Source organism: Rhodotorula graminis (assembly GCF_001329695.1).
Source record: "Rhodotorula graminis WP1 unplaced genomic scaffold RHOBAscaffold_1, whole genome shotgun sequence".
NCBI classification, from domain to species: Eukaryota; Fungi; Basidiomycota; class Microbotryomycetes; order Sporidiobolales; family Sporidiobolaceae; genus Rhodotorula; species Rhodotorula graminis.
This window is the reverse complement of record NW_017264928.1, coordinates 609,001-636,980: the sequence shown is the minus strand read 5'-3', so window position 1 is coordinate 636,980 and position 27,980 is coordinate 609,001. Positions and strand designations below refer to the sequence as shown.

Below are 27,980 nucleotides of genomic sequence, written 5' to 3'. Positions count from 1 at the left end.
AGGAGAGAGAGGGAAAGAGGACGTACAGTGCGGTGCAGCGCCTCGATAAAGTCGACCCGGTCGCGCACGTTGTCGAGCTGCGGGTGCGAGGACGGGCGAGCCGGGTTAGTCAGGTCTGCTGCAGGCGAGCGAGAGGCAGAGAGAGGAAGAGGACGGCGAGGCGCACCTTCTCCTGAAAGTCTTTCTCGGCGGCGACCGCCTTGAAGGCGCTCAGCATGAGGCGGCTGTCCGGCCGCACGTTGTGGTACCGGTCGACGTTGATGACGTGCCACGAGTCCTGCAGAGCGTCGAGACGGTCAGTCGAGCGAAGAGGGAGAAGGGAAAGGGCAGAGGAGGGAAGGAGGGGACGCACGAGGTCGACGATGTAGTCGGGCCGGGTCATGATCTCGCGCTGTATCCTCGGCAATCGTCGTCAGTACCGCTCAGACGACTCAAGAAGGAGAGAGACGAGAGACGCACCGCCTGGCGGTACGTGACCTTGGGGTCGAGCTCGTCCGGGAGCACGTTGAGCAAGTCGAGCTCGATCGCGCTGCGCTTCTCCTCGTCGCTGTTGGGCTCCTCGACGTCCTGCACGCCCTGGACGAGGAACTTGCTCGACTCCTCGGCGAGGCGGGCAAACTCTTGGAAGAGAAGCTGCGCGAGCGGGAGAGGGAGTCAGGGATCCGGGTGAAGGAGGGTCCGTGCGGGAGAGAGAGGGACGCACGAAAGAGCAGCTGCTCATCTTCTGCTCGTCCATGACGTCGTCTGTGAGAGGGCAGATAAGTCAGTGACTGGATCAGTGAGGAGAGAGGAGGGAAAGTTGTGGACGCACCGTCGTGATCGGGAATCAAGCCGAGCTTCGAGTGGAGCCACTCCTTCTCCTCATCGACGAGCGCCTGCGCCGCCTCCTCCATGTCGTCGCGCTTGACGACCTTGGCGAGGTAGTTGAGCCGGCCGCCGATGAGGTCCCACACGCGCAGCGTCTGCTGCTTGGTGACGGGCGGCTGGTCCGGGTACAGGCGGGCGTGGGTGCCCTCGAGGAACGTGTGCGTCTCGTGCGGCGTGAGGTCGCGGATCGACAGGACGTGCATGCGCGTCGCGTTGCGCTTGAGGTGCGCGTACGTGTGAAAGTTGTCCGACAGGAAGATCATGGTGACGACGCCGGCTTGCGACCACGCCTCGGCGCGCTGCTGGAGCATGTGCAGGAGCGCGTGGCCGTCCTCGTCGTCGTGGATAAAGTGGCTGTTCTGGAGGATGAGGCACAGCGGACGGCCGCGCTTGCGGCGGAAGCGGATGGCGACCTGGGTGCGAGAGCGAGGTCAGGCTCGTCGACCGTGCAGAGCTCGAGGGAGAGAGACGATTGGGGCGCACCTTTTCGAGTTTTGCGAGAGCGCGCTCGATGTCGAGGATAGGGCCAGCCTCCCTCGGGTCGCGACGCTGGAACAGCCCGGCGAACGAGTCCTGCAGGACGGGGTCAAAGCGCTCGTCAGGTTCCCGTCTCGAGGACAGTGGGGCAGAGCGGACGTGCGGCGCACCTCGTTGTACTCGAAGTCGATGGCCTTGCCGAGGCGCAGGCGGACCACCTCGGGGTCCTCGTGGGCCTCGAGCATGGCGCAGCCGTCGGCTTCGTTGGCGATCATGGCGTCGAGGAGCATGCTCGTCTTGCCGACGCCCTTGGGGCCCATGAGGAGGAGGTCTGCGTGTGCGCAAGAGAGTGAGGATCAAGCGAGAGGAAGAGGGAGAGGGAGAGAGAGGTGGACGCACACTCGCCCGAGATCTCGCCGTTGATGACCTTGTCGAGGTAGTCCTGCTCCTTGCGACGGACGCGACCGCGCTTGACGGACCCGTCCGACTCTCGTGCTGCGGCTTGGGCGAGCTCGAGGACCGGGTCGTAGCCCTTGCTGAACGCGCGCTCCATCTTGCGCAAAACCTCCCACTTGTACCTGCGAGGCGGGAGAGGGCGTCAGTGAGCGGGTCGACGGAGCTGTCGCGGGGCCACAGGGCTCCTTGGACCTGATGAGGCGAGAAAGAGGGACAGGGACGGACCAGTAGTGGTAGAAGAGGCCGGCTGCGGCGACGAGAACGATGCCTGGACGAGGTAGGTGCGAGGTGAGCGAATTGGTCCGGCACGAGCTACCGAGTGCGGCTGCACCTGCGCCCCGAGGAACGAGAGAGGAGACGTACCTCCGCCTGTTGCGATTGCGCTCTGCCACGCTGCGCTGCCGCCGTCTCCTCCTCCTCCTCCTCCTGGGGGTTTGCCGCCGCCGGTGCCGCCGTGCTGCTGCTGCCGCTCCTGCTGCTCGTCGCGGATCTCGCCCGAGAGGTCGAGCTGGTTGTTCTGGTAGCCGATCTGGGGCGCGACGGCGTTGTTGGCGATGAGCCGTCGTTGGAGTTGGTGGGGAGGAGGAGGGCGGCGGGCGAGCGGCCGCACGAGGGAGCAAGGTGCGCGGCGCAGCATGGCTCTAGCGAGGCAGGTGGCCGTGTCGCTGGTAGCACCGAGGACCTTGGGAGCACGAGGGCCGCAACCAGGTTGATCGGCCGCCTCGTCTCCACTGCTCGTCTGCTCGCTGTCGTCTCTCCTCCTCTACCGAGCCCCCCGTCCCCACCAGGGGCAGCGCGAGTCATGCCCTCGGACCTCAAGACGGCCTACTCGCACCTGCTGCCGCACCAAGTCGACCGCGACCCGCTCTCGCCCTCGTCGACCACCTCGCCCTCCGCGTCCCGCACCGCGTCGCCAGCTCCCCTCCCCGCCGACGACCACTTTGCCTACTCGACTCAGCTCAGGCGACACGAGCCAGACTCGATCGTCGACTTTACCACCACCGCCGCCCAGGGCGCCCTCGGCGACCTCAAGCACCACGTCCAGGCCCGCTTCCACCAGCATGACCCCGTCCCGCCCACCGCCAGCACCTCGTCCCACGACCGCGACCGCGACCGCGACTACCTCGGCGGCGCAGCCTACTACCCGCCCGCGACCCACGGCAGCACCGGGCCCGGCGGCCACTCGCACCACCCGTTCGCCCACACGACGTCGCCCCTGACCCCGTCGGCCCACTTTGCAACCCAGAGCATCGCCCAGACCCTGTCGGCCCTCGCCACCTCGTCCTCGGCCGGCCTCGACGCCAACAAGGTGCCCGCCATCCGCGAGCTGTCGGGCCCCAACGAGTTCGAGGTCGAGGCAAAGGAGCCCACGTGGAAGAAGTTCCTCGGCAAGTTCTACGAGGACCCCTTGATCCTCCTCTTGCTCGCGAGCGCCGCCGTGAGCGTCGTCGTCGGCAACTACGACGACGCGGCGAGCATCCTGGCCGCCATCGTCATCGTCGTCACGGGTCCGTCCTCTCTCTCCCCCTCTCTCTCGCGCCCTCTATCACGGTCCCTGACTCGCCCTGTACGTCGCAGTCGGTTTCGTCCAAGAGCAGCGCTCGGAAAAGTCGCTCGAGGCGCTCAACAAGCTCGTTCCGCACTACTGCCACCTCATCCGGTGCGTCCTCGCCCTCCTTTCTCTCCCTCTCTTGTCCAACGTCAACTGACACCTCCACATGACACGCAGCAACGGCCGCAAGACGACGCAGCTCGCCAACTTTCTCGTCCCGGGCGACCTCGTCACGTTCCACACGGGCGATCGCATCCCGGCCGACATCCGCCTCACGCAGGCCCACGGCCTCGAGATCGACGAGTCGGCCCTGACGGGCGAGACCAAGCCGGCGCGCAAGCAGACGGACGCCATCACCGAGCACGGCGTCGGCGTCGGCGGCTTGCCCATCGCCGAGCGCAGCAACGTCGCCTTCATGGGCACGCTCGTCCGCAGCGGCAGGGGCGAGGGCGTCGTTGTCGGGACCGGTGTCCAGAGCGAGTTTGGCGTCGTGTTCAGCATGATGCAGGAGGTGCGTCGAAGCGCTCTCTCTCCCCCTCGTCGTCGTCATCTGTGGCCGCTCGGACCTCGCCCCTGACTCTCTCTCTCTCGCCCTGCAGGTCGGCGACAAGAAGACGCCGCTCCAGATCGCCATGGACGAGCTCGCCAAACGGTTGTCGGCCATCTCGTTCGGCGTTATCGGCGTCATCTGCCTCATCGGCGTCCTGCAGAAGCGCAGCTGGCTCGAGATGTTCACCATCGGCGGTTCGTCCCTCTCTCTCACTCCCTTCCCCCTCGACGCGCCCTCGCACGCATGAACTGACTCGAGCCGGCCCGTCGCAGTGTCGCTCGCCGTCGCCGCCATCCCCGAGGGCCTGCCCATCGTCGTCACCGTCACGCTCGCCCTCGGCGTCCTCCGCATGTCGAAGCGCAGCGCCATCGTCAAGAAGCTCCCGAGCGTCGAGACGCTCGGCAGCGTGAGCGTCATCTGCTCGGACAAGACGGGTGCGTCGAGACGACCGCTCGGACCCCTCGCCTCGCCGGCCCTCTCTCGAGCACCGTCCCTGACAGCGCTCTCGACCCGCAGGCACGCTCACGACCAACGTCATGACGGTCACCAAGGCCTACTCGTTCGACCAGGGCGTCTTTGACCTCGACCACATCCCGCCGATGCTCTCGCCGGACGACTCGCGGTCCAAGGTCTTCCTCGTCGGCAACTTGTGCAACCACGCGCATTCGGACAAGGGCAAGTACCACGGCCAGGCGACCGAGGTCGCCCTGATGAACGCGCTCGCGACCGTCGGCCTGAGCGACCAGCGCCCGTTCTTCCAGCGCAAGGCCGAGGTCGCCTTCTCGTCCGACACCAAGTCGCAGTCGGTCTCGGGCGCCTTCTCGCACGCGCCCGCCGGCACGCCCGACATGACGTACCTCAGCGGCGCGCTCGAGCCTGTCCTCGCGCGCTGCAGGACCTACCTGCGCATGGACGGCACGGCGGCGCCGCTCGACCCGGGCGTCGCCAAGCTCGTCGCGTCCAAGGCGCACGACCTGTCGGCGCTCGGGCTCCGCGTCGTCTCGATGGCGTACGGCGTCGACCCGGACGCGCTCACGTTCGCCGGGTTCCAGGGCATGATGGACCCGCCACGGCCGGGCGTCGCCGACGCCATCTCGAAGCTGTCGTCGGGCGGGATCCACGTCGTCATGATCACGGGCGACAGCGAGCCGACGGCGGTCGCGATCGCGCGACAGCTCGGGATCCGGACGACGGGCGGGTCGGGAGGAGGAGCGAGCGGCAGTCGAGCGGGCGTCCTGACGGGCAAGGAGATCGACCTGTTGAGCCAGCGGCAGCTCGCCGACCGGATCGGCGGCGTCACCGTGTTTGCGAGGACGACGCCGAGGCACAAGATGGCCATTATCGAGGCGTACCAGAGCCGAGGCGCCGTCGTGGCGATGACGGGCGACGGAGGTACGTCCCCTTCTTCTCCTCTCCTTCCCCTCCTTGCCCGCCTCCTCGACCCTCACTGACCCTCTCTCTCCCTCTCGCGCAGTCAACGATGCGCCGGCGTTGCGCATGGCCGACATCGGCGTCTCGATGGGTCGAGGAGGGACCGACGTCGCCAAGGAGGCGGCCGATGTCATCCTCGTCGACGACAACTTTGCGACGCTCCTCCCGGCGGTCGAGGAGGGCAAGGGTACGTCTCATGCTCTCTCTCTCTCTCTCTCTCTCTCGCTCGCCGCGAGATGCACCTGCACCGCCGAGCCTGACGAGCGGCCCTCTTTCCCCTCCCTTCGCAGGCATCTTCGTCAATATCCAGAACTTCCTGTGCTTCCAGCTGTCGACCGCCGTCGCCGCCTTGTCCCTCATCACCCTGTCGACGGCGCTCGGGCTCCCGAACCCGCTCAACCCGATGCAGATCCTCTTCATCAACGTGATCATGGACGGCCCGCCCTCGCAGTCGCTCGGCGTCGACCCGGTCGACCGCGAGGCGATGAAGCGTCCGCCACGCCCCAAGAACGCGCCCATCCTCACGAAGAGGCTCCTGTACCGCGTCGGGTTCTCGGCGAGCCTCATCATCTGCGGCGTCTTGTTCGTGCTCGCGCGCGAGCTTGGCGACGGTACCGACCTGCACCGGGATCAGACCATGGTGCGCCCGCGTTCTGTCTCTCTCTCTTTCTCGATCCCTCTCGTGCAACTCCCTGACGGTCTCTCGTCCTTGCAGACCTTCACGTCGTTCGTCTTTCTCGACCTCGCGTCGGCGCTGCAGAACCGCGGCCTCAACGTCCCGCTCTTGTTCAGCAACTCGTCGACCAAGACCAACAGCATGCTGCTCCTCGCCGTTGGCACGTCGTTTGTCGTCCAGCTGTCGCTCGTCTACGTCCCGTTCCTCCAGTCGGTGTTCCAGACCCAGGCCCTCTCGGCGCGCGACTTGGGCGTCCTCCTCCTCCTCGGCGGGTGCAGCATGGCCGTGCACGAGTGGCGCAGGAGGTACGAGCGCAGGACGCTCGTCGAGGAGGCGTGGACCAACGCGCAGGTGGTTTAGCGCTCCCCTCATCTTGTGGCTCTCGTACTCGCATCTTTTGGCATCGCATGGGCAAGCAACCAGTCTTCTCTCGTTCTCTCTCGTCCCTTGCAGCGAGTCGGTGAGAGACAGGCAGAGCGATGCGAGTTGCGAGTATGGCACAGAGAGAAAGAAAGACAACGACAAGCGGACTCTCCCCCCTCCTTCCTCCTCCCTGCTTCTGCTCGAGCGCCGTCCCCTCATGATCGACATCTCGAGCGCGGAACTCCGCTGTTCTGCGACGCTGCTGTGTGCTCACAGCGTCGGCACGATCTCGAGCTCGTACGCGTCGATGTCGGCCCACTTGCGGCGCTTCGCCTCCTTCTCGCGATGAGCGGCCTGCGACGATGCAAGGGCAGAAGACCGAGAGAGTCAGTTGAAGTCGATGTGTCACTCGAGACGAGGGACGGCGAGGGCGAGGAGAGAAGAGAAGGAGAGGAAGACGGAAGAGCATGGAAGGGAGAGCGTGCCGCACCGAGTCGTCGCTGCCGCCACTCGCGTCGACGCGACGCCTCGTCTTGCCCGCCGGCGCCTTGGCGACCGTCTTGCGCGAACGCGTCGCCGGCTTGCGCTGCTTGGCCTTGCGCTTCGAGGTCGCGTCGAGGTCGCTGTTGACGTGAGTCGAAAGTGAGAAGGAAGTACGTCAGGACCTGGCTCGGTCGACGAGCGTGAAGCTCGTCCGAGTCGTCTGGATAGCCGCCTCGAGACGAGAAGGAACGAGAGAGAAAGAGAAAGAGGAAGACGCACTCGTAGTCGGTCGCCACGTCCTCGTCCTCGTCCTCGTCCTCGTCCCCCTCGTCCTGCGACGACAGCCCTCCCCGGCGCCCGAACCGCTTGGCCCTCCTCGGCAGCATGGCGACGAGGTCGAGCGTCGACACGCCCGTCTCGTCCGCGGCGGCCGGCGCAGGCTCGCTCGCGCGCTGCGTGCGGCCCGAGCGGCGCTTGGGCCCGCTCACGCCGCGACCGGCGCCGCCGCCGGTTGAGCTCGGCGGCGAGCGCGCTCGTTGGTCGGTCGAGGCGTTGGGCCGGCGTCGCTGGCGCGTCTTCTTGGGTTGCCGGGCGCGCTCGCCGTCCTCCTCCCCCTCCGCCACGTTGCCCTCCTTCCCCTGCTGACGCTCGCCCGCCGTGCGCCTCGGCTGCGCCTGCGCCGCACGACTCTCCTGCGCTTTGCCCGCCGGTCTCCCCGCCGCAGCGCCGACCGTGACCGCACCTTGACGCGCCGCCGACTCGTCAACCCGGCTCGCGCCCTCGCCCGCACTCGTGCCCTCCTCGACGCTCGCCGCACGATGCACCTGGTCGCGCCACTCGGCGACGCGGATGCGCTGCCGCTTGGGCGTCGCCGGCTCGAGGTGTGCTGCCGCCGCAGGTGCGGCGAGGTACGACGCGCGCCGCACGGGCTCGACGTTCTCCTTGCCGGCGTCGCCGTCGCCGTCGTGGCCGGCCGCGCTGCTCGCCGACGAGCCGCGCCCTCGGTCGGAGAGTAGCGCGTCGAGCAGCTGGCGCCGGCGACGGTGGGTCGAGCGGGGCGCGACGCCGTCGCCGGTGTCGGCGAGCGAGACGAGCGAGGGGTGCCGTGAGGGCGGGAGGAAGGTGGACGACAAGGGACCTGGCGCGGCGGGAGCGCCGAGGTACTGGTGCGAGAAGGCGGAGGGAGGGAGGCCGAAAGGTGCGGATGCGGGTGCGCCTGGTGCGGGCTGGCGTTGTCGAGCGGCGAGGAGGAGGGCTTGGTCGGCTGCGCGCTTGGCCTGGCCCTCGAGGGCGAACGGGTTGAGCTGGCTGGCGGGCCCAGGGGTGGGTGCGACGTCCTGGTAGGTGAGGCCGGAGCTAGACGAGCGTGCCGAGGGCGAGAGGAAGACGACGGGGGTTGCACCGCCTCGAGCGAGTCGAGTGGGGAGGGTCGGGGTGAGGGGGCGGTCGTGAGGGATGCGGGTTGGGTCGACGGTGCGTGAGAGGGTGGTGAAGGCGTGCATGAGGGCGTCGCTGTCGGCATGCGGCTGTCGCGACGAGGACCGACCTGCGAGAGATGTGGGGGGTGAGCGATGACGACGACGAGAGCGAGGGACAGCTCGGCGAGGGTAGGGCGCACCTGGACGAGGACTTGGAGCACCATGTCGGTAGCCCTGCACACCTTGACCGTCCCGCTGAGCCATGGCGGGCGAGGGCCCGCGGTGGACGATGAGAGAGGAGCGAGCTGCTCATCTGTGTCGCCCTCCCTCGTCGACCGACACTGCTAAAGGGCCATGCCGACCACTCCAGACCAGTTCAACTGGCACTCGCTGTGCGTCCATCCATCTCGCACCTCTAGCCGGTCCCTCCTCACCTCTCGCCTTTGCCTTCCAGCTCGCTCCGGATCCCCCTCCCCTCTCCCGACGCCGCAATCCTCGTAAAGCGTGTCATCGACGTTGACAAGCCTCTCCGTCCTCGAGAACTCTCCCGCACACTCACCCTCGACGGTCCCGTCCTCGTCGCGTGCGTCCTCGCCCCTCTCCTCCTCCCCCCGCCCATTGAGCTCACCCTCGCCCTCCTCACACAGCTCTTTCCGCGCTGCGACCGTCGCCCAAGCCCGCGTCGCCCTCGATCACTTCCTGTCCGACGTCGAGCTCGTCGTCCAGACCATGGACCGCTTTGCGCCCTCGCCCTCGCACGCCCACGCTGCGCCGCCGACCGCCGACGCGCCGAGCCTCGAGGTCGGGCTCGAGGGCAGCTGGGAGGGCGTCAGGCAGTGAGGGGCCTGGTCGAGGCGATCAAGCGGCGGCGGCCGCAGCCAGGGCCCGTGCTCCTCACGAGCGACGAGCGCACGCGAGGGTCCAGGTGCGTCTCGTCTCTCCCTCTCCCGAGCGGCCCGTGCAGGTCGCTCGCGAAAATGCGGGCGTGGGACACACTCTGACCTCGTTTTCGCCCGTACAGGACCCTCATCCGCCGATCCACCCCTCGCCTCGCGCTCGGTACCTTCTCGACCCTCTCGGCCCTCTCCCGTCCTCGCTCCACCCTTTCCTCTCTCACTCTCGCCTCTCTCGCCGCACGACGCGCAAAGGAGAAGGGCAAAAAAGCCCTCGAGTCTCGAGGGCGTGGGACAGATTGCAAAGAGGGGGAAGGCTACGGGCAAGAGAGGAAGGCGAGAGGGGGGCACGGCGCAAGAAGCTGACGAGGGTGAACGGACGAGACGCGACGACGGACGACGGCGACGACGGATGGGGGACGACAAGGGGCTATGTGGCACGAGGGAGGAGGGAGCACGGCGAGCGAGGGGAGGTGCAACGCGAGGAGGGGGTTTGACTACGTGCGCGCGCTCGGCGAGAGAGAGAGAGAGAGAGGAAGAGAGTATAGAGGGGGACGAAAGGGAGAGGCAAGAGAGAGGCGATAGACGGACAGACATGCAAAGCGATAAAGAGAGGGCTCGAGGCCCGAGGCGAGGCGAGGCGAGGAACGACATGCGAGGGAGGTGTTGAGGGTACTGCGGGACGGCGGACGACGACGGCGGTAGGCTGTACGGACCTAGAGGTGGGACGAAGGCGGAAAGGGGAAAGGGAGGGCGAGGGCGAGGGCGACGAGGAGACCAACTCGGCGCGCGCGCTCAGAGCTGCGCATCCGACGCCGAGCCGCCGTTCGAGCCGGCGTACAGCGCACCGGCCGGCGTCGCCTTCCACGCGTCGCTGCCGAGGCTCCCGTTGCCGAGCGCAGGCGTCGACCGCCCACCGGCGGCCGGCGTGCCCGACCGCGAGCCGATCGGCGCCGGCGCCGTCGTGCCGAACAGGGCCGACGACGGCGTCGTGCCGCTGCCGGACAAGGCCGACGCGGCAGCGCCCGACGACGACGGCGCGGCCTGCGGCTGCTGCTGCGGCTGCTGCTGCTGGCTGGGCACGGGCGAGCCCGATGCGCCGAACGAGCCGAACGCGCCGCCGCCCATCTGGAACTGGTGCTGCGGCGGCGCGCCGAACAGCGGCGCGTGGTTGAACGACGGCGGCGAGAACGGCGCAAAGCCGCCGAAGCCCTGGCCGGACCCGGGCCCGAGCTGCGGCGAGCCGGGCAGGTTGACGGAGCCGCTGCCGGGTGGCGAGAAGCCCGGACCCGGCAGCGACCCGACGAGGACCTGCAGCGGCTGGTGCTGCTGCTGCCCCTGCTGTTGCTGCTGACCGGCGTGCTGGGGCGGCGCGCCGTACGACGACGCGCGCGACGGCTCGTGCGCTCCACCGGCACCGCCGCTGCCCGGCTGCTGCGCCGCGCCGTACACGCCCGGCCCACCACCGCGCCCGAGGGCGCCGTACCGGTCGCTGCCGGCGCTCGGCGCCGCACCGAGCGACGACGGCGGCGCGGCGTAGCTCTGATACTGCGGCGCGACGAACGGGCTGCCCTGCTGCGCGCCCTGCTGCTGCTGGTGGTGCGGCGGGGCGCCGCCGCCGCGGTGACCGGGAGGAGGCGGTGCGGCGAGCGGAATCGGGGCGTAGGCGTACTGCGAGGGTTGGAGCGCGGCCGACGCGGGGACGTAGAGGACGTGCTGGGTGTAGGGCGAGCCGGCGTACACGCCCGCCGCCTGGGCCTGGTACGGGTCGGCGAGGTAGGGCGCGCCGATCGGGAGGGCGTAAGGCGCGAGCGGGAGGTACGCGGGCGGCTTCTGCATGCGCGCCTTGGGGTCGCCGACGACGGTGCGGCCGCCGGGGCCCGTCAGGTTGGCCGCCTGGAAGCCCTTGGGGCCCTGCACGAGCTCGTACTCGACCTCCTCGCCCTGTGGAACGCTGAGAGTTAGCGACAGTCGCACTCCGGGAGCCGGTCGAGGAACGAAAGGGGGGGTAGGGACGGACCTCGGCGAGCGACCTGAAGCCAGCCTTGCCGGCGATGGCGCTGAAGTGGCAGAACACTGCGCGAGGTGGAGAAGGAGGGAAAGGGTCAGGCCACGCTCATCTCGCCGCCACCAGGACAATCGCGACGAGGACGCACCTTCCTGACCGCCGAGCGCGGCCGGGTCGTTGTCGACGACAAAGCCGAAGCCCTTGAGGCTGTCTGCGGAGCGGAGAAAGAGACGCAGGTGAGCTGGAGGGCTCCAAGTGGAGGAGCAGGAACCTCGGACGAGGTGCCGCGAGAGAGAGGAACGCCGGCGACGCACTGAAAAACTTGACGACGCCGCGCCTGCGCTGAGGCTCCTTGAGCTGGACGTGCGGGGGCGGACCCTGGTGGAGCGGCGGCTGCATGACCTGGTGCGGCTGGAGCTGGTCGCCGGCCGACGACGACGAGGCGAGCGACGAGCCGAGGACGCCGCGCTGCTCGCGCTCGAGGCTCGACGTGGCCGAGTGCGAGTGCTGGTGGTGCTGCGGGTAGCCCTGCTGGCCGTACGGCTGCGCGGCGGCGCCGTTCGAGTAGGGCGACCCGAGCGAGAGGCGGTCCAGGCCGAGCTCGAGTGCGGAGGTCGACTGCATCGTGGCGACGACGGGGCGGTGCTGCGGCTGCTGATGTGCAGTCGCCTGGCGGGTAGATGAACGCGGCTAGGTCGAGCACGCGGTGGCGAGCGGTGTGGAGCGAGGTCGACGCTGACGAGGCGGGAGGACGACGATGGCGTCGGGCTGAAGGAGGCGGTGGAGGGACGCGGTGGCGAGGGTCACAGACGAGGCGGGACCGGGTGGGACAACAGACGAACTGCGGCACGACCAGACAGCGAGAGAGAGGTACAGCCACAGCGAGCGAGGCGAGCGAGCGTCGGACCTTCTCCTCCTCCTCGTCCTCCTCGTCGCCGCGCTTTGAGACAGCTTTCGCCTCGGACACTAACTACCCTCGAAAAGAACGCGGCGCACACTTCTCGAAACCGCATGGCGACGCGCGCGTGGCTCCCTGCAAATTGGAGGGCCACTTCGGACAGCGGGGGACCGCTCTCGACGACGAGGAGGAGAGGCCGGGGGAAGACGAGAGAGGTCGCGCATGAAAGCCCTGTTGCACCCCTCACGACAGGATGGAAGACAGCGGCACCTCGTACGTCTCCTCGGCCCAGTACGGCAGAGCGCTCGACCAGTCCCACTCGATCGTCTTGTCTGCGGGCGCTCGCCGACCGAGGTCAGTGCGCGTCGACGACGGGGAGGGAGAGAGAGAGAGAGAGAGGAATTGGGGGACGCACAGCGCATGGCGTGCAGCCAGATGAAGAGCTGCTCGGGTCGGGGATCCGGCAGCAACGGCGTGAAGCACGTCGAGCAGAACCCGTCCTCCTCGCTCGAGCCCCCTTCCCTCGCCTCCCTCGCCGCCGCACCGTCACCCTCGCCCTCGACGAGCTCATCTCCCTCTGCCCCAGTCACCTCGGCGTCGAGGCTCATCTTGGTCGAGCCGACCCGCCTCGCGCGCTCGATCCCCTCGAGGTCCCTCGCGCGCGCGTGCCCGTCCGCCGAGTCCTTGACCTCGCGCAGCGCGAGGATCGCCCGCTGCGCGCCGACCGTCAACGCCTGATCGTGCGACTTGCGGTCCATGTCGACATGAGGCGCAGCAGGGGCGTGGGACGGGTTGGGGGTCGAGGAGGTCGAGGTCGAGGAGGTCGAGGTCGAGGCCGTGGTGGAAGGTGGTGCCGGGTCGACACGGGCCTCGCCGTCCTGCGTCATCGCCGCAGCTTCCTCGAGCGCCTTCTCGCGCTCGAGTACCCGCTCGCCCCGCTCTCGCCGCTCCTGGCGGTCCTCGGCCGTCCCACCGCGGTCGGCCCCAAAGACGCCGCCCTTGCCGCCCGACGCGCCCCACGCCGCCGAGTTCTGGTAGATCGGGTCGTTGGCGATAGGGTGGCCGAGGAACTGGAGGTGGACCTGCGCAGGAGGGGAGAAAGGTCAGGTCGAGGAGGTCGAGGAGTGGAATGAGGACGGGGCGGACGCGAATCTGGTGAGAGCGGCCCGTGATTGGTCGGCCTGTGCGAGGAGAGACGTCATTCGAGGGCTGGAGGAGAGGAGAGAAGAGAGAAAGGCGGACGGACAGTGCACGACGCTCGTGTTGCTCCGCTCGTCGTAGCTCATCCGGGTGAAGATCGTCTTCGAGTCCTGCGCACCGGGCGACGACGCCAGGTCAGTCGACGTCCTTCGGAGCAAGGGAACGATACGACGCACACGACCCTCTGGGTGCACAACGTTGACGCCGATCTGCCGGTCGATCGTGAGCAACGGCTCCTCGGACGTGATCTCGCCGCTGCGGGCGGCGTCTCTGAGTGAGTGTGGGCGCACGGTCGACGAGAGGAGGAAGGCGGACGCACTCGGGGAACCGGCCGATGCAGCGTGCGACGTACTCCTTGCTGACGCCGCCCTCGTGGTTGCGCCTGCCGCCGAACCACGCGCCGAGCTTCTTGGACCCGGCGACGGTGAGGGCGCAGATCATGACGCCCGACGTGAGGCGGTCAAGGCGGTTCGAGGCTGCTCAGAGAGTATCGAGGCAACTGTGAGTCGCGTTCCCGTGCTCTGGGCGTTGGGAGAGAGGAGAAAGGAGCAAGGGGGAGACGCACTGTGGACGAGCGGGAGGCCGTAGTCGTGCTTGAGGATTTCGAGCAGCGTGTTGAAGTTGTACCTGCCCGTCGGGTGCACCTGTACGACGGCCAGATGTACGGCGTCAGGGCGACAGAAGAGGGAGAGAGAGAGAAAGAGGGAGAGGGGAGGACGCACAGGCATGGACCCGGGCTTCTCGACGACGAGCGTCTCGCCGTCGTTGCCAGGCAGACGACCGTCGTAGATGATTCTCACGGGGCCTGCCACCACGGGCGGCTCGTGCCTGCGCAGGAAGGACAAGGCGCCGTTCGTCAATCGCCGACCGACGAGGCGAGAGAGAGAGAGGGAGCGCAGGACGCACCGATGCAGGACATTCGAGATGAGGTCGCCGTTGCGGATGACGGTGTCGGCAGTCGACTTCTGGTTGTTGACGACGATGACGCCTGCGGAAAGAGAGGGAATAAGCGGCGGGTCCTTGAAGATGGTCGACGGGCCCGAGGACGTCGCGCGCACCCTTCTCGATCGCCCATTCCTGTGCGCAGGGTACCAAAGAGTGTCAGTAGATGTGGGCCGAAGAGAAGGAGGCGGCTGGGACGCACATAGTACTCGTTGGTGCGGTCCCTGATCCACGAACCTGTCGAGGGTCAGCGTCTCGATCAGTCTCGTGTGACATGAGGGCTCGAGTGCGGCGGACCTGAATTCACTGTAGCTGTGGGTCGAGAGGAAAGAGTCAGCTATACGAGAGAGGGCGGTAGAGGTGAGGGAGAAAGAGGGGACGGACATGTCGATCAAAGTCCTCCCCTGCCACCGCTCCTTGGCCCAGCTCTCGAACGTGAACCTGTGCGGCCGTGTCGAGTCTCGAGTCAGGGCTGTTCGCGTAGGAGAAAGAGAGCGAGACGAGGGCGCACATGTAGGGCTTGACCTTGCGGAGGCCGCCGTCCTCGAAGTAGTGCGGCTTTGGCGGCGGGAGGGCGAAGGCGCCTGTCGGTGGCGGGATGTCCTTGCGCGAGGTGCCGCGCTCGCCCTTGCCGAACTTGCCGGACTGTGCGCGGCTTGCGTCGGTCGCTGCCGGGTTGGCCATCTCGAGCGAGACGAGGAGGGGGGAGGAGCGGGAGAGGGACGGTCGCGCTGCGGCGGGTAGATGCGCCGGGGTGTGCGGGTTGCTGCTGAGCTCCGACTGGCTTAGCTGGGCGGTGCAGGCGAGGTGTTGAGCGAGAGAGAGAGCTTCATCGCCTCGTCGTCCTCTTCCTCGTTCCTCCCGCCCTCCTCCTCGCTCGCACCACCCCGCTTTACCGCAAACATGCCGTCACTCAGCAAGGACGTCAAGTCTGCAGTCGACGCGACCCAGCTCGGCCTGCCCGTGTACGACCTCATCTCCCGCTCAAAGCTCATCAAGCAAGGCGCCGAAGGGGTCCGTCCCACCTCCTCCAGGCCCTCTACGAGCTCCGTTGCAGCGCTGATCTTGTCGTGCAACCCTGTGCAGAAGGTCTACCGCGCCACCCTCCTCCCATCCCCCACCATGACCCTCTCGACCAGCGCCGCCGCCTCCTCCACCTCCTCGACCTCACCCCTGCCGGCTGCTACCGCCGAGCCTCCCGCGCCAGTCGACATCCTCCTCAAGCACCGCTTCCCCAAGCGCTACCGCCACCCGACCCTCGACGCCCAGCTCACCCGCCAACGCCTCACCTCGGAAGCGCGCGCGCTCGTGCGCTGCGCCAAAGCCGGCGTGCGCGTGCCCGGGCTCCGGCTCGTCGACGTCAAGCAGGGCTGCCTTGGCATGGAGTGGATCGAGGGCTGGAGCGTGCGGGAAATCCTCGGCGGCGGACAGGAGGACGACCTGACGAGCGACGACGACGAGGACGAGCGGGTCGAGGACGTTGGCAACGACGTGCGGGAGCCGGGCGAGCTTCTGCGCGCAGCCGGCGTCGACGAGGGTGCGTCTTATGTTCTCCCTGTTCCTCGTCGCAGCGTTCGCCGATGGCTAACTCGCTGCCGCGCCTCGCAGACGAAATGCTCCGGGCCGTCGGGCGCGAGCTCGGCAAGATGCACACGGCCGACATCATCCACGGCGACCTGACAACCTCGAACATGATGGTCCGCTTGCGGACAGGCGACTCGGCCGGCGCCAATGCTCCTCCTTTCGAGGTGGTTCGTCCTCTCTTTCTCTCTCTTCCACTCGGGTCCAGCCGTCGAGCAGGGGCGACGTCGAGCTGACCCTGCACTCTCGCAGGTCCTCATCGACTTTGGTCTGTCGTCCGCCTCGCCGATGCACGAGGACCGCGCCGTCGACCTGTACGTCCTCGAGCGCGCGTTTTCCTCGACGCACCCGGTCGCGCCCGGCGGCCGCGCCCACTTTGACCTCGTCCTCGAGGGCTATCGCGAGGCGCTCGAGCGGGCGCCGAAGAAGGGCGAGTGGGACAGGGTGTGGAAGAGGCTCGAGGAGGTGCGCATGCGCGGCAGGAAGAGGAGCATGGTTGGGTAGCTTCTTCGTGTGCGCTCCTGTGTACTCGATCAAGGGTCGCTCGACAGGCAGTGGCGCAGGGCAGCGAGCACGAGAGCGAGAGCGAGAGTGAGAGCGAGAGAGCCCCGCGAGAACCCGAGGTCCGTGCGCCTACCTCCTCCTCGTCTTTTCGCTCTCCCTCCCGCTCGTTGCGCGCCCTGAGCTCTCGCTATCTCGTCAACAAGTGAGTTTGAAGGCTAGAGAGTGCGAAGTTCGAATCCGGAAGTCTCCTGTGGCGCAGCTGGCAGCGCAGTATGCTTATATGACACCGATTTTTGTTACGTATTGGTCGCGGGTTCGAACCCCGCCAGGAGAAGCTTTTGCTGTTCCTCGTTGCATTCACCCCTTAGCAAACTCGAGATTATCGGTTGGTAACCGCGTCGGCCAGAGGAGGAAACACAAGCTCATCCTCGCCTCGCCGTTACTTTTTGCGCCCGCCGACCTCTTCATGCAACGCGCCTGTCACCGCTGTGCTCGAAAAGAGCAGCAGCACGGCTCTGCGCTCGCTGGAGAATCGTGCGCAAGACCAGCAAAAATGCATTGGCCGGGAATCGAACCCGGGGCTAGGCAATTCAGCAGAAGCTGGCAATGCCCAATTTTGCCACTAAACCACCAATGCTTGAATAGAAGTAGGGATCAAATCAAACGAACCACTGGGTAGCTGCTTCTGCTCACATCGACGTTCTGATTTCACCTGACGCGGCGACACCCGCGCTGCTCGCTCTCCCCCTCGACGCCCCACGACCCGCCGCCATGTCGTACGCGCCCTCGCAATCGGCACCGACCTCGACGACCAAGACGCGCCACCTGCAAGAGCTCGCGCGCCAGCTCAAGGAGCTCGCCGAGCGGACCGAGACGCTCAAACAGCTCTCTGGCCAGACGGCCGTGCACGCCGAGTGGATGCGCCAGCTCGGGGGGGATCACGCAGCATGGTGCGTCGCGCAACGCGCTTTCCCTCTCTTCCCCATTTGCTACCGGCCCCGGCTCGAGGTGGGAGACGCGTGTTGGACGAGGGACAAGCACGGGGCTGACTCCCTCCCTCGACGTCGCGCGCAGGTTCATGGCGTCCGAGCGGATCATGTTGTCACGCGTCGTGGCCGACGAGCAGCCGGCGAGCCCGCAGCGCGAGCAGTAGAGGCGCGGCCGCCCGTGTCGAGCGAGCGCGACTGGGTCGGGCCGGCGTCGACCGCGCAGGACGCGAGGGCGGGCAGGAGCGGGTGGCTCGACGGTGCGACTCGAGGCAGTCGAGCGTGTGCGGGCTGAGGGAGGGCTCGACTCGACCCGCCACTCGCCGCCGACACCTCGACCTCGCACCTCCCCCCTTTCCTCCCGACTGCGCCCGACCCGCCGCTTTTGCCGTCAGCCTGCGTCCTCCCCTCGACGTTCGCCACTATCCTCCGTCCCTCCTCGTCGCGTCGCTACTGTCGCTCACGGTCTTCGACGTGCCGAGGACGCGCAGGCGGGCTCGCGACGCCCATTGAGCTGAGCCGCGCGGTCGCCGTATCGCGCGCGCGGTCGAGTGCGGGCTTGCCCTGCTGCGTAGAGAATCCTCCACGACTGGTTCGAGGGTTTGGCGATGGGTCAGGGCGGCCGGAGAGGGACAGGAGGCGTGGCGGGCGGGCGAGACGGGCGCTCGAGGCTCGGTGCGTCTCTCTTGCTCTCTCCCTTCTCGAGCTCGAGCGACAGGCGTGATCTGACCCTGTCGCAATGTCCCTCGCAGGTCGGAATGTCGAGGTTGCACCGCTCGGGCGATGCGAGGGCAAGAGGGCGCGGCGAGTCGAGGAGGAGCGCGAGGGCTTTAGCCGGCTCGTCTCGGTCGCAATGGCACTCGTCTCTCTCTCGTGCACAGACCCGAAGAGTGCGAAGTAGGTACTTTGCGTAAGGCTACAAAGGCTGTACAACATGCGCGGCTGCCCGCTCGAGAACGTCCTCGCTCGCGCTCCCTCCTGCGCCCGCTCTTGCCCGGCTCGTCGCCTCACTGAATCTTCTCGCCTGTATGACGGCGATATAGGACGTGTCAGCTCTGCCTGAACAAACACAGACTGGCTTCGGGAAGAGAGGAGCAAGAGAGGGAGGGACGCACCGCCCTGCATCTGCGAGAGCGCGCCCGTCTTGACCCTGCGGTCGGCGTACTGCAAGCGCGCCTTCTCGACGTTGCGCTGCTTCATGACGAAGAAGCCGCCGATGCCGACTGTGCGACAGGGAGAGGGCAGGCGAGGGTCAGCTCGCGGTGGAGGGAGGAGAGGAGAGCGAGCGAGGACGGACCGCCGAGGACGGCGAGGAAGGACCCGATCGTGGCACCTGGGGACGCGTGACTCGTACAAGTGAGCTTGGTGTGCCCTGCGTGCGTGGCAGAGCTGGCGCAGGCGAGGTGGAGCGGAGAGGCGGACGCACCCATGGACGACTTGGCTCGGCGCTGAGCCTCAGAGGGCGGGCGCGGGAGGGCGAGGCGGATTAGGGAGGGGCGCATAGTGCGCGCTGAGTGGAGTGCAGGCGCTGGCTGCCGGGGATGAGAGGGAGGGACGAGCCGGCCGCTTCATCAGCCGGTGAAGGTCTCCTCCGACCACACGTCGCTCTCGACACCGTTCCAGCTCTAGCTTGGCCCAGCTCGACCACTCGAGCCACTCCTCCCGCTTGGCTTCACCCCCAATCAGCCCGCACCCCTTCCCACCTCTCCCTCCTCCTCGCATCTCAGCCCCACATCCGGCTACCATGGCGCCGAACCCAAAGGACGCCTCGAGCTTCAACGCCCGCTTCGTCACCGTCCCGTCCAGCCACCGCTACCACCTCATCGACCAGCACCCAGACCATTGGCGTGGACCCGTCGAGCAGGTCCGTCCTCACCTTCCTCCTCCTCGGCTCGCGGCGGCCCTCCACTCGTGCCAGCTGACTCGTTCTCTCCATGGACAGGCGCCAACTATCCTCATGTGCCATGGCTTCCCCGACCAGTGGTTCGGGTGGCGGTACCGTGCGTCCTCGTCTTCTCGCACCCCTTTCCTCCTCGTTTTGGCGATTCTCAAAGAGCGCCTCTCGCTAACCCTCCTCCTCCTCCTCGTTCGCCCTCGCAGAGATCGCCGCGTTCGCTGCTCGCGGCTTCCGCGTCATCTGCCCGTCGCAGCTCGGCTACTGCGGCACGTCGCAGCCGTCCGACATCGGCGCGTACAGCTACAAGAAGGTCGCGTACGACATGAACGGCATCCTCGACGCCGTCGGCGCAGGAAAGGTCATCGTCTTTGGGCACGACTGGGGCGGCGTCGTCGCGTGGCGGTTCGCCGACTTCTTCCCGCACCGGGTCATCTGCCTCGCGAGCGTGTGTACGCCTTACCAGGCGCCGTCCAAGCCTGGCCAGAAGATCTTCTCGGACGAGGAGCTCGTGCACAACGTGCTGCCCAACTTCGGGTATCAGCTATTCTTCAAGGAGGAGCGCGCCGGCCCCAAGATTGACGAGGTCGTCGAGCAGTTCCTCACCGTGTCGTTCTCGCCGACGCTGCGCGCCAAGCTCCGGGCCCAGGGCAAGCCGATGCCGCAGATGGCCGTCAAGGAGGGCCAGCTCGAGAAGCGCACCGACGAGATGATTGCGACCAAGCGCGCCGGCAAGGCCCTCCCCGTCCCGCAAGACCCTGTGCGTCCCTCGCTCTTTCTCTCCTTCTCCCCTCGTCCTCTCCCTCTCCCCTCGTCCTCTCCCTCTCCCCTCGTCCTCTCCCTCGCCCCTCGTCCTCTCCCTCTCCCCTCGCCCCGATCCTCGCGTTCCGCCGGATCTGACTCCTCCTCTCCCCGGCTTCCCTCGCCTTGCAGGAGCTCCTGTACTACATCTACGCGTTCAAGAAGTACGGCATGCACGCGCCGCTCAACTGGTACCGCAACCGCCGCGTGTCGGCCCTCGACGAGCAGGCGTCCGAGCTCCCCGGCACGTTCCCGCCGCACATCCCGGCGCTCCTCCTCCCTGCCGAGAACGACCCGGCGCTCCCTCCCGCCATGGCCGACCCGAAGAAGATGCAGAAGCACTTCCCGGGCGGCAACTTGCGCGTCGAGCTCATCAAGGGCGCCGACCACTGGGTCCTGCAGGTGCGCCGCTTGGTCCTCTCTCGCTCGCCTCGGTCCTCGTCCTCGCTCTCAAGCGGTTCGCTCACGACTGTCGACGCGCGCAGGACGCTCCTTACCGCGACGACGTCACGGCCAAGCTCGTCGCCTTCGTCGACGAGGTCCTGGCGGGCAAGTGGCAGCCCGAGGCGCCGGCGACCAAGCTTTGAACCTCGAGGTCTCTCGCTCTCTCGCTCTCTCTTCCGCAGCGCCTCGCCGAACAAGAATGAAATCGTGTACCACTCTTTGCGACCTCGGAGATATTGTCCGTCGAGGCAGAGACCGAGCAAGAGAGAGCAAGGAGCGTGTGCAGGAGAGAGAAAGGCCGCCAGGGCCCTCGAGAGCAGGAAGGGGAGCTACACAGAAGTGGACTGCAACAAGGATCGTGCGCCAACGCTCATACGCTCTCGACGAGCCAGTGCTGGTACTCGTCTTCCTGCAGAGGTGGCGAGAGCGACGTCAAGTCGGGTTCGACCAAAGAGACGGGCGAAGAACGAGATCTTTGACGACGTACCGGGTCCCACAGGTCGAGCGCCGTCGACTGAGCGCGGAAAGAGGTAATCTCGTGACCTGTGAGGGCGAGCGTTTGCACTGCAGGGTGCGGCGGAGAGGAGGAGAGGAGGAAAGAGAGGCAAAGGTCAGTTTGAGAAGGTCGAGTCGAGGAGCGAGTTGACGACGCACTGTCGATGAGGTGGTCGACCTGCAAAGGGCATCTCGTTTGTCAGTATCTGCTCGAGAGGTCGAGAGATGGAGACGTACAGGGATGATAAAGTAGGCGCCGCTCGACGCCGATTTGCCGACGTTCAGCTTGACGCTGCTGTCCGTGTCGTAGACCTCCTCGGCCGGCGTAACGTCCTCGACACCGTCATCGACAGCTGTGTCGACCTTGACGAGGGAAACGGGGTCGACCGCAGCCTCGACGGTCGACGAGGGCGACGGAACGACCTCGTTGACGCTCGGTGCCGGCGCCGTCGATGCGAGTGCGGCCGTGTGCGACGCCGCGCCGCTCGCCGTCGACGACGCACCATTCGACTTGCGAGCGGCCGTCGCGCGCTCAGCCGCCTTGCGCGCCTCGGCCTCGAGCGCGAGCTTCTCCTCCTCGATGCGCTTCGCCTCGGCCGCCTGAAACTCGGCGGCGCGGACGCTCCACGCCTGTCGAGGCTCAGCGACGGGCGTCACGTCGACGTTCGAGTCGCCTCGCTTGACGCGTGCGAAGGCGGGCGACGACGACGAGTGGAGCGAGCGACGGCGGGAAAAGGAGCGATTCGCCTTCTCGCGCGTCGCGACCGAGTGAGCCTGCGCGACGAGGAGGACGTGCGTCGAGGTCGAGGCGTCGCCCGTATAGTCCGAGACGGGCACCATGAGCCACCACTGCTTGGTCGGCTCGAGCGTGTTGCCTGGCGAGACGAGAGTCAGCGAGCCGCGAGGGGGAGCGTGCACGAGCCGAGCGACGTACCGGCGCGGGTCACCTCGCCACCCGAGTCGACCGCGCACGAGTACATGACGCCTGCGAGGTTGAACGAGTCGCCCCACTGCGCCGAGAGGCACTTGTCCTTGTCGCCAATCTGCAGCCGGACCCAGGGCACCGACTCGCCGTACTTGAGGACCTGCACGGGCGTTGCCGGACCGTCGGACGGGACGATGTGGTTGCCGTCACGCTGCACGGAACAAGAGTCAGGTGCCACTCGTCGAGGCAGGGAGGAAGCCGCACAGCGGCGAGAGCGAGGAGCGCGCACGTACCGCGTACGACAGCGTCTGGCCCGTCGCGACGTTCGTAAAGACGTAGGAGCCCTGCGCAGGTGGCAAAGCTGCAGACTGCAAGGGAGAGAGAGAGAGAGGTCAAGTCAGCCAAGGAGACGCGTCGCGACGGCCAAACAGGGGGGGAGGAGGAGAGAACGCTCACCTGAAGCGAAGCAGCTTGCGCAGCGTTGTCAATCGCGCCCGCCAGGCCACCGACGTCGCTCGGAGCTGCATGGGCGGAGCTGGCGGCGAGGGCGAGCCCGAGGGCGGCGAGGAGGACGCGCATGGTCGTCGCGGTCGGTCGAGTGCGGGGTCGAGAGAGGACGAGGTCGACGAGTTGTAGGGGTGGCGCCTCGCGTGAGATGGGCGGACGAACGCAGACGACGGGAAGGGATTGAACGAGTGTGGGTAGGTCGGAGCACGAGCGAGGGCGACGAGGCGAGCAAGAGACGAGAGCCGACTTGCGAAGGTCGCGACGCGCCGGCTTGGCGACGCCGAGTCGAGCGTGCCGTCGAGTGCCAGCGATGGGTTTCGAGGCTCGGCAACACTCTCGAAGCCGTTCTGCAGAAACAGGAGAACCTGCTGCTGCTTGCCGTCGCGCCGACCCTCGTCACGCTTCGACCTCCTCGACGGCTCGAGGACGTCTCGACGCGAGCGAGGCGACGATCGTCTCCCTCGAGCCGTCGTTCCAGAAGTAACTACTGTGGGCGCCTCAAAGATGTTCCGGAGAGCGACCCGGGCGAGCCGCAGACGATCTGCGCCTCGTCGCCCGCCGTTTCGCGGACGCAAGGCGGTCGCCTCTCAGCCGTTCCCAGTCTCGAGAGCAAGCCGGACCGGCATCGTGGTCGACGTCGTGTCGATGGACTGCCGAGGACGCGAGGCTGCTGCGGCAGAACCGAGTCGAGCCCGCCGGCATGGGCCCGTGCGGCCTGGGAAGGCCGAGGCGAGCACAGCGAGGCCACCTCAGAATACTTCGTCGCCCAATCTGGAGCGCGAGACGGAGCAAGAGATGGCGGGCGCGAGCGACGCAGCGAATCAAGCGGCCGCAGAGATGAGGCCGAGACCCAAAACGAAGGCGGAGAGGACGGACTTTTGCCCACTCGCTCGTCGCTGGGCGGTGCGGCACCCGCACCGGTTGAGCGCACAGCGAGTCGAGCTGGTGCCGCCGTAACTGCCGAGCAGGCTCTGTTTGCGCAGAGATCCCGAGCCGCAGGACGCAGGGCACGAGAAGCAGCGGAAGGCCGCGAGCAGCTGCAGCCCGCGTTCCGCTTCAGCCTTCCGACTCGAGCCTGAGCTGAGCTGGTCGACTGAGTCGAGTGCGCGCAGGCACGCTTGCGCGGCGAGCTCACGTCGACTGGAGCAAGCTCCAAGCCCGACGCCCGGCCGCGGGTGAGCCGCAGCGCGAGACAGCGGGAGCAAAAAGTCGCCGAGTCGAGGAAGACGCAGAGCAAGGTACGACGGCTGGGAGAAGAGAGGAGCGAGGGAGCTCGAGGGCGTCGTGGTGGTGGTCGACGACGGCGGTGAAGGTGGAGGGGAGAGGGAGGAGGACAAGGTTGGCGACGGTGCGAGGGCGCGAGGAAAATGAAACGGACGGGCCTGAGCGTGCGTGTGGAGCAGCCGCCACGCGAGCGCCGAACACTGCACGCGCGGCACCTCTCTCTCTCGAGAGGATCGAGAGCATCCTGCTAGCGCCCCCGTCGTCTCGCCCTCGAAGCTCGACCACCCACCGCTCGCCTACTTGCGCCCGTGTACCCACCGTGAGTCTGCGCTCCAGTCCTCTGTCGTGCAAGTGCAGGCCTGCGCTGCACAGCGCGCGCGGTCGAGAGCGGCGGCCTCATCGGAGCACACGCCGCCGCCGTCCTCCCCTGCCGCTCCCTCCCCCTCTCGACGACCACCTGAAGGCTGACCAGGGCATTGAGCACCACCCACAGGCCTGCATCCATTGCCGCCACGCGAGCACGCCCTCGCCCGGCCGGCATCGTCGCTCTCGAGCGCTCGCTCCACCTCCCGCGCGCCGCCTCCTTCCCTCCTTCCCCCGCGAGCCGCGCTTGTTCCCTCGCCGCCGCCCTCTCGCCTCGGAGGGGCCCGTGCAGCCACGCACCTCGCCCAACCCGCACTTCGCCCTCCTCATCGCGCTCAACCCGCGTCCGCCTCGCCGCCAGCAAGTTGGCGCGCCTCGCCCACCTCGCCTCGTCCTCATCGTCGTCGCTCCCCGTCTCGGCTCGCTCGGTCGACCCACCACCACTCGGCGCGAGCACCACGTCTAGCCGCACTCGCCTTTGTCCATCATGTCGTCGCAGTCCCGATCTGCCGAGGCCAGGACTCGTCAGGCGCAGAGCAGCCACATGTGAGCCCGCCCTCTCTGCCCCCTCTCCCCAAACGGCGCCCCTTGCACCGCGGTCGACCCGAACCGTCCTGACCCTCTCTCTCTCTCCAACGCGACAGGCTCAAGACCGGTCGGCGAGGAAACCCGTTCTGCAAGGTGCGTCACGACCGTCCCCTCTTCCCGGCCGGAGCGGTCGAGGAGCACCGGGAGCTGACCGGCGAATTCGCCCCACGCCCCTCTTCTGTCCCTCGTCGCAGGACACGCACGACCTGTTCGCGACGCTCATGGTGTCGCTCGACCTGTCGGACCGCACGCGCTTCTTCCGCACGTACGCCAACGCGTTCACGACCGACGACGCCGCCGCCAACCTCGCCTCGCTGCGGTTCTCGCAGTCGAACCGCACGTCGGACCCGAACGACCCGCAGCGCATCGTGACGACGACGACGACGACGACGTTCTCCATGTCGCGCGAGATCGCCAAGGGCATCTGCCAGCACTTTATGGACGCGCGCCTCATCGAGAACGCCGCAGACCCGTCGTCCGTCACGTTCAAGGACCGCGGCATCTACCAGATCACGCCCAAAGGGCTCCACATCCTCGAGCGCTTCATCACCAAGAACGGCATCTCGGCCGACCACCTCATCCCCGTCTTTACGACCCAGCCCATCTGCATGAAGCTCCTCCACCTCGAGCGACGACAATCCGACGACGAGATCCACGTGTCGCGGTCCGTCATCGACGTCGTCTTCCGGCGGTTCACGGGCGGCCGCAGCCCGAACTACGTCGCCGAGCAGCACGACGGCCGAGGAGCCGCCATGGCGCGCCCGTTCATCGAGAGCGTGCGCACGCCCGACTCGTTCGACCGGGCCAACGGCGTCGAGCTCCAGGACGTGACCGAGAAGACCAAGGCCGGCCAGGTCGTCGTCGTCAAGCAGGTCTTTGCGTCGACGGCGGGCGTCGACTGGCTCCTCGACTACTCGACCTGTTGCTGCCGCGACGAGGCCGGCGAGCTCCTCGCCCACATGGTGCGCTACGGCCTCGTCGTCCTGTACGCCGACCGCTCGCGCGCCGGCGACCGCGTGACGGTCATCGAGGTCCAGGGCTCGTCCGGGCAGGCGGCCGAGTACCGGTTCGGGCCGAGGGTCCTGTACCGCGTCACGGAGGAGGGGCGACGGGTCGCGCAGGGCGGCTCGGGCGCAGATGTCGCGGCGACGACGCCGGGCGGCAAGGTCGAGAAGGCGGGCGACGCGAGCGGCGGGGCGGCGGCGGCGGCAGCAGCAGCGGCGGCAGCGGCGGCGTCCGCTTCCGCAGGGCGCGACTCGCCGAGCACGGGCGACGGCGACGACTCGAGCTCGCTGCGAGGGTTCGACCACGCGAGCAGCGAGCGAGGGTTCACCGGCGGGACCGGCCTGAGCAACATCGAGGGTTCGCTCGTCGGCGGGCGCAAGGGCATGGCCGACCTCTTCAAGGCCAACCTCACCGAGGCGGGCGCGTCGTCGGCATGGAGCAAGGACCAGCACTCGACGACGACCCGGTTGCGCGCCATCCTCGACGAGCCGGCGCTGCGGGCCCTCTTCCGCGACTTCCTGCGCGCCAACTACTGCGACGAGAACCTCGGCTTCTGGCTCGAGGTGACCGACTTCCGCCGGCGGTTCTCGACCACGAGCTCGGCCGTCGGCGCGAGCTCGAAACGGCGCCCTCAAGTCGCCGCCAACGCCATGGAGTCGCACCAGCAGAACCTCGTCGCGGCGGCGCTCCACATCTACAACACGTACCTCGCACCGCTCTCGCCCAACGAGCTCAACATCGACCACAACCTGCGCGCCGACGTCGTCAACTACGTCAATCGGTCGCTCGCCGAGGTCGGCGCCAAGACCGCCGGCGACGGCCTCGTCGCCCCGACCGCCGTCACGAGCGGGATCCCGGGCGTCGTGGGCCAGACGACGAGCACCGACGGGACGGCGAGCTTGGTCGACAACGCGCCGATACCGCCGTTGCGCGCGACGCAGGTCCAGACGCTGCTGCGGCAGTACGAGCGGATACAGGAGCACATCTTCCGCCTGCTCGCGACCGATCAGGTGCCGCGCTTCATCCGGTGCGTCCCCTCTTTCTCCCTCTCCTTCCTCTGCCTCGAGCGCGTCAGTCACTGACATCATCTCGCCCCGGCAGGACCGAGCCGTTCCTCAAGCTCATGCAGCCCGACGCCCTGCGGCAAGCCAACGCGGCGGCGACGGCCGGGTCCGGCACCGCCTCGCCTGCCTCGACTACGACCGGGACGCAGGGCGGCGACGACGCGTCCGATAGTGCGACGACGGGCTCGAGCGCGGCGCCGAAACCGCCGGCCGGCTCGGCTTGAGCGCCTACCCTCCTCCTCCTCCCCTTTCTCTCGCTCGGCCCTACGTGTCGCCGTCCCCTTTCACTTTCGCCTCGACCTATTGCCATCGTTCTTCCTCCTCGTCATCGTCGCGGTCGACGTCGCGGCTTGCCCCTTGTTCAGTATCCTCCCTCGAGCCGCCTCGTCGCCGTCCCTCTTTGCCCTCACCCTCGTCCTCATGGTTACCCCTCCCTCGCCCTCTTTCCCTCGCCCCATTTACCCTGTGTCCCCGTCATTCTTCGGTCGCCCTTTTCCTCTCGTCACTCGTCTTTCGCAGGTTTCCCCTCTCGTGCTCTCGGTCCTCCCTCCCTCCCTCTCTCTCGTCCTCGCGTCTCGGCCGTGCGCCGGCCTCTCCGTCATTGGGTCGTCGTGCGCTCTTTGCATCGAGTACACGGATTGTGCAGCACCTCGTCGGCGTCGAGCACTGCGAGAGCAGCTGGCGAGCGAGAGGACAAGGGTCGCCGGATCTCTCGCCAGGCCAGTTCCTCTCGGTGGCCTCGTTGCGTCCTTGCCAGCGCCGTACGCGGGTGCGAGCGAGGAAGACAGGCTTCCGAGAGAGGCAAGGGAGAGCAGGAGGCGAGCCAAGAAGGGGTGCGAGACCCAGGTCGAGGCTCTGAGTGCGCGCTGCAGGGCAAGTCGGCCTCGCAGGCGCACGCTGCTGCCGGCTGGCCGTCGCTGCGTCGGCGCTGCCTGACCTGCACCAGCTTGCGCGTACGGACGAGCCCGGTTGCCGTCGCTGAACGCGCTCGTCGTCGTCGACTCGAAGCCTTCCCAAGTCGGCGCGTGTCCCCGCCGCGCGCGTCGCCCGCCAGCTCGACTACCTGTCGCCGCCACCACCCGTGCACTGTGCCCGCCCGTACGACTCGCCAGCCGGCTCCACTGCGCACCCGCCTCGCCCGCCGATCCGCCCGCCCAAGCGCGCGCCAGCTTCGCCCAAGTCGAACCTCGAGGCCGTGGACCTCGCACGCGTCGGTTGTTTGCCTCGCTCGCGACCTGTGTGCGCCCCTGTACAGGTGCGCACCCTCTCTCACGGAGCAGCACAGCACGGGCGAGCGGTCGCTCACCCTCTCCCCCTTGCCGTCGCCCTTTGTCGAGCAGCTCGCCCGGCACCCGTCACATCGGCCGCCGCGACCTCTCGACAGC

The 27,980-nt window shown here is 67.7% G+C and overlaps 12 protein-coding genes and 2 non-coding genes across 14 annotated transcripts; 7 read left to right on the top strand and 7 right to left on the bottom strand.

Annotated features, from left to right (window-relative positions):
• Positions 1-26: 26 nt before the first annotated feature.
• Positions 27-1,921, bottom strand: RHOBADRAFT_23073 (uncharacterized protein; the record flags this gene model as incomplete). The annotated part of the gene is made up of 9 exons (XM_018412589.1): positions 1,744-1,921; positions 1,515-1,675; positions 1,351-1,440; positions 812-1,280; positions 704-744; positions 460-633; positions 353-391; positions 167-277; positions 27-77 (listed from the first exon to the last, which is right to left on the bottom strand). Coding segments are annotated over exons 1-9 (1,290 nt in total), but the record flags the coding sequence as incomplete, so codon positions are not given.
• Positions 1,922-2,602: 681 nt separating this feature from the next.
• RHOBADRAFT_32754 (uncharacterized protein) lies at positions 2,603-6,444 on the top strand (the record flags this gene model as incomplete). The annotated part of the gene is made up of 9 exons (XM_018413052.1): positions 2,603-3,308; positions 3,379-3,460; positions 3,530-3,863; positions 3,952-4,096; positions 4,175-4,336; positions 4,419-5,294; positions 5,377-5,520; positions 5,624-5,973; positions 6,049-6,444. The coding sequence occupies 9 exons, from the start codon at positions 2,603-2,605 to the stop codon at positions 6,367-6,369; spliced, it is 3,120 nt and encodes a 1,039-aa protein (XP_018274164.1). The 3' UTR covers positions 6,370-6,444.
• A 31-nt stretch (positions 6,445-6,475) lies between these two features.
• On the bottom strand, positions 6,476-8,545 carry RHOBADRAFT_50623 (uncharacterized protein). The gene is made up of 4 exons (XM_018415414.1): positions 8,474-8,545; positions 7,135-8,401; positions 6,863-6,995; positions 6,476-6,726 (listed from the first exon to the last, which is right to left on the bottom strand). Exons 1-4 carry the CDS (start codon positions 8,535-8,537, stop codon positions 6,643-6,645), a joined length of 1,548 nt encoding a protein of 515 aa, XP_018274163.1. The 5' UTR covers positions 8,538-8,545; the 3' UTR covers positions 6,476-6,642.
• Positions 8,546-8,627: 82 nt separating this feature from the next.
• On the top strand, positions 8,628-9,113 carry RHOBADRAFT_40656 (uncharacterized protein; the record flags this gene model as incomplete). The annotated part of the gene is made up of 3 exons (XM_018413744.1): positions 8,628-8,665; positions 8,728-8,856; positions 8,921-9,113. The coding sequence occupies 3 exons, from the start codon at positions 8,628-8,630 to the stop codon at positions 9,111-9,113; spliced, it is 360 nt and encodes a 119-aa protein (XP_018274162.1).
• A 309-nt stretch (positions 9,114-9,422) lies between these two features.
• RHOBADRAFT_50622 (uncharacterized protein) lies at positions 9,423-11,798 on the bottom strand (the record flags this gene model as incomplete). The annotated part of the gene is made up of 4 exons (XM_018415413.1): positions 9,423-11,110; positions 11,187-11,242; positions 11,323-11,385; positions 11,489-11,798. Coding segments are annotated over 4 exons (1,943 nt in total), but the record flags the coding sequence as incomplete, so codon positions are not given.
• A 486-nt stretch (positions 11,799-12,284) lies between these two features.
• Positions 12,285-14,898, bottom strand: RHOBADRAFT_50621 (uncharacterized protein; the record flags this gene model as incomplete). Its single annotated transcript, XM_018415412.1, has 14 exons — positions 12,285-12,404; positions 12,488-13,154; positions 13,219-13,253; positions 13,319-13,382; positions 13,449-13,527; positions 13,592-13,748; positions 13,838-13,916; positions 13,995-14,100; positions 14,179-14,260; positions 14,331-14,349; positions 14,417-14,438; positions 14,512-14,526; positions 14,599-14,655; positions 14,726-14,898. The coding sequence occupies 14 exons, from the start codon at positions 14,896-14,898 to the stop codon at positions 12,316-12,318; spliced, it is 1,644 nt and encodes a 547-aa protein (XP_018274160.1). The 3' UTR covers positions 12,285-12,315.
• A 438-nt stretch (positions 14,899-15,336) lies between these two features.
• Positions 15,337-16,299, top strand: RHOBADRAFT_10719 (uncharacterized protein; the record flags this gene model as incomplete). The annotated part of the gene is made up of 3 exons (XM_018412003.1): positions 15,337-15,705; positions 15,852-15,965; positions 16,048-16,299. The coding sequence occupies 3 exons, from the start codon at positions 15,337-15,339 to the stop codon at positions 16,297-16,299; spliced, it is 735 nt and encodes a 244-aa protein (XP_018274159.1).
• A 244-nt stretch (positions 16,300-16,543) lies between these two features.
• On the top strand, positions 16,544-16,633 carry RHOBADRAFT_t6. Its single transcript has one exon. It is a non-coding gene; the product is annotated as a tRNA-Ile (tRNA).
• Positions 16,634-16,853: 220 nt separating this feature from the next.
• RHOBADRAFT_t1 lies at positions 16,854-16,936 on the bottom strand. The gene has a single exon. It is a non-coding gene; the product is annotated as a tRNA-Gly (tRNA).
• Positions 16,937-17,070: 134 nt separating this feature from the next.
• On the top strand, positions 17,071-17,452 carry RHOBADRAFT_40652 (uncharacterized protein; the record flags this gene model as incomplete). The annotated part of the gene is made up of 2 exons (XM_018413743.1): positions 17,071-17,249; positions 17,374-17,452. 2 exons carry the CDS (start codon positions 17,071-17,073, stop codon positions 17,450-17,452), a joined length of 258 nt encoding a protein of 85 aa, XP_018274158.1.
• A 722-nt stretch (positions 17,453-18,174) lies between these two features.
• RHOBADRAFT_50618 (uncharacterized protein) lies at positions 18,175-18,787 on the bottom strand (the record flags this gene model as incomplete). The annotated part of the gene is made up of 4 exons (XM_018415410.1): positions 18,175-18,309; positions 18,401-18,508; positions 18,583-18,618; positions 18,712-18,787. The coding sequence occupies 4 exons, from the start codon at positions 18,785-18,787 to the stop codon at positions 18,293-18,295; spliced, it is 237 nt and encodes a 78-aa protein (XP_018274157.1). The 3' UTR covers positions 18,175-18,292.
• Positions 18,788-18,919: 132 nt separating this feature from the next.
• On the top strand, positions 18,920-20,567 carry RHOBADRAFT_50617 (uncharacterized protein; the record flags this gene model as incomplete). The annotated part of the gene is made up of 5 exons (XM_018415409.1): positions 18,920-19,149; positions 19,228-19,285; positions 19,386-19,939; positions 20,113-20,382; positions 20,466-20,567. The coding sequence occupies exons 1-5, from the start codon at positions 19,030-19,032 to the stop codon at positions 20,565-20,567; spliced, it is 1,104 nt and encodes a 367-aa protein (XP_018274156.1). The 5' UTR covers positions 18,920-19,029.
• Positions 20,568-20,794: 227 nt separating this feature from the next.
• On the bottom strand, positions 20,795-22,423 carry RHOBADRAFT_40649 (uncharacterized protein; the record flags this gene model as incomplete). The annotated part of the gene is made up of 7 exons (XM_018413742.1): positions 20,795-20,833; positions 20,912-20,988; positions 21,079-21,097; positions 21,157-21,794; positions 21,854-22,055; positions 22,138-22,212; positions 22,301-22,423. The coding sequence occupies 7 exons, from the start codon at positions 22,421-22,423 to the stop codon at positions 20,795-20,797; spliced, it is 1,173 nt and encodes a 390-aa protein (XP_018274155.1).
• Positions 22,424-24,425: 2,002 nt separating this feature from the next.
• On the top strand, positions 24,426-27,242 carry RHOBADRAFT_50616 (uncharacterized protein; the record flags this gene model as incomplete). The annotated part of the gene is made up of 4 exons (XM_018415408.1): positions 24,426-24,484; positions 24,583-24,619; positions 24,721-26,558; positions 26,633-27,242. The coding sequence occupies 4 exons, from the start codon at positions 24,426-24,428 to the stop codon at positions 26,817-26,819; spliced, it is 2,121 nt and encodes a 706-aa protein (XP_018274154.1). The 3' UTR covers positions 26,820-27,242.
• Positions 27,243-27,980: the final 738 nt, after the last annotated feature.

Excerpts from the sequence above, each read along its gene's own strand:
- RHOBADRAFT_50623 (XM_018415414.1), bottom strand. The coding sequence starts at position 8,537 with ATGGCTCAGCGGGACGGTCAAGGTGTGCAGGGCTACCGACATGGTGCT. Across the intron at positions 8,402-8,473 it reads TGCTCCAAGTCCTCGTCCAG|GTCGGTCCTCGTCGCGACAG; the intron begins GTGCGCCCTACC and ends CATCTCTCGCAG. Across the intron at positions 6,996-7,134 it reads GACGTGGCGACCGACTACGA|CGACCTCGACGCGACCTCGA; the intron begins GTGCGTCTTCCT and ends TCACGTCAACAG.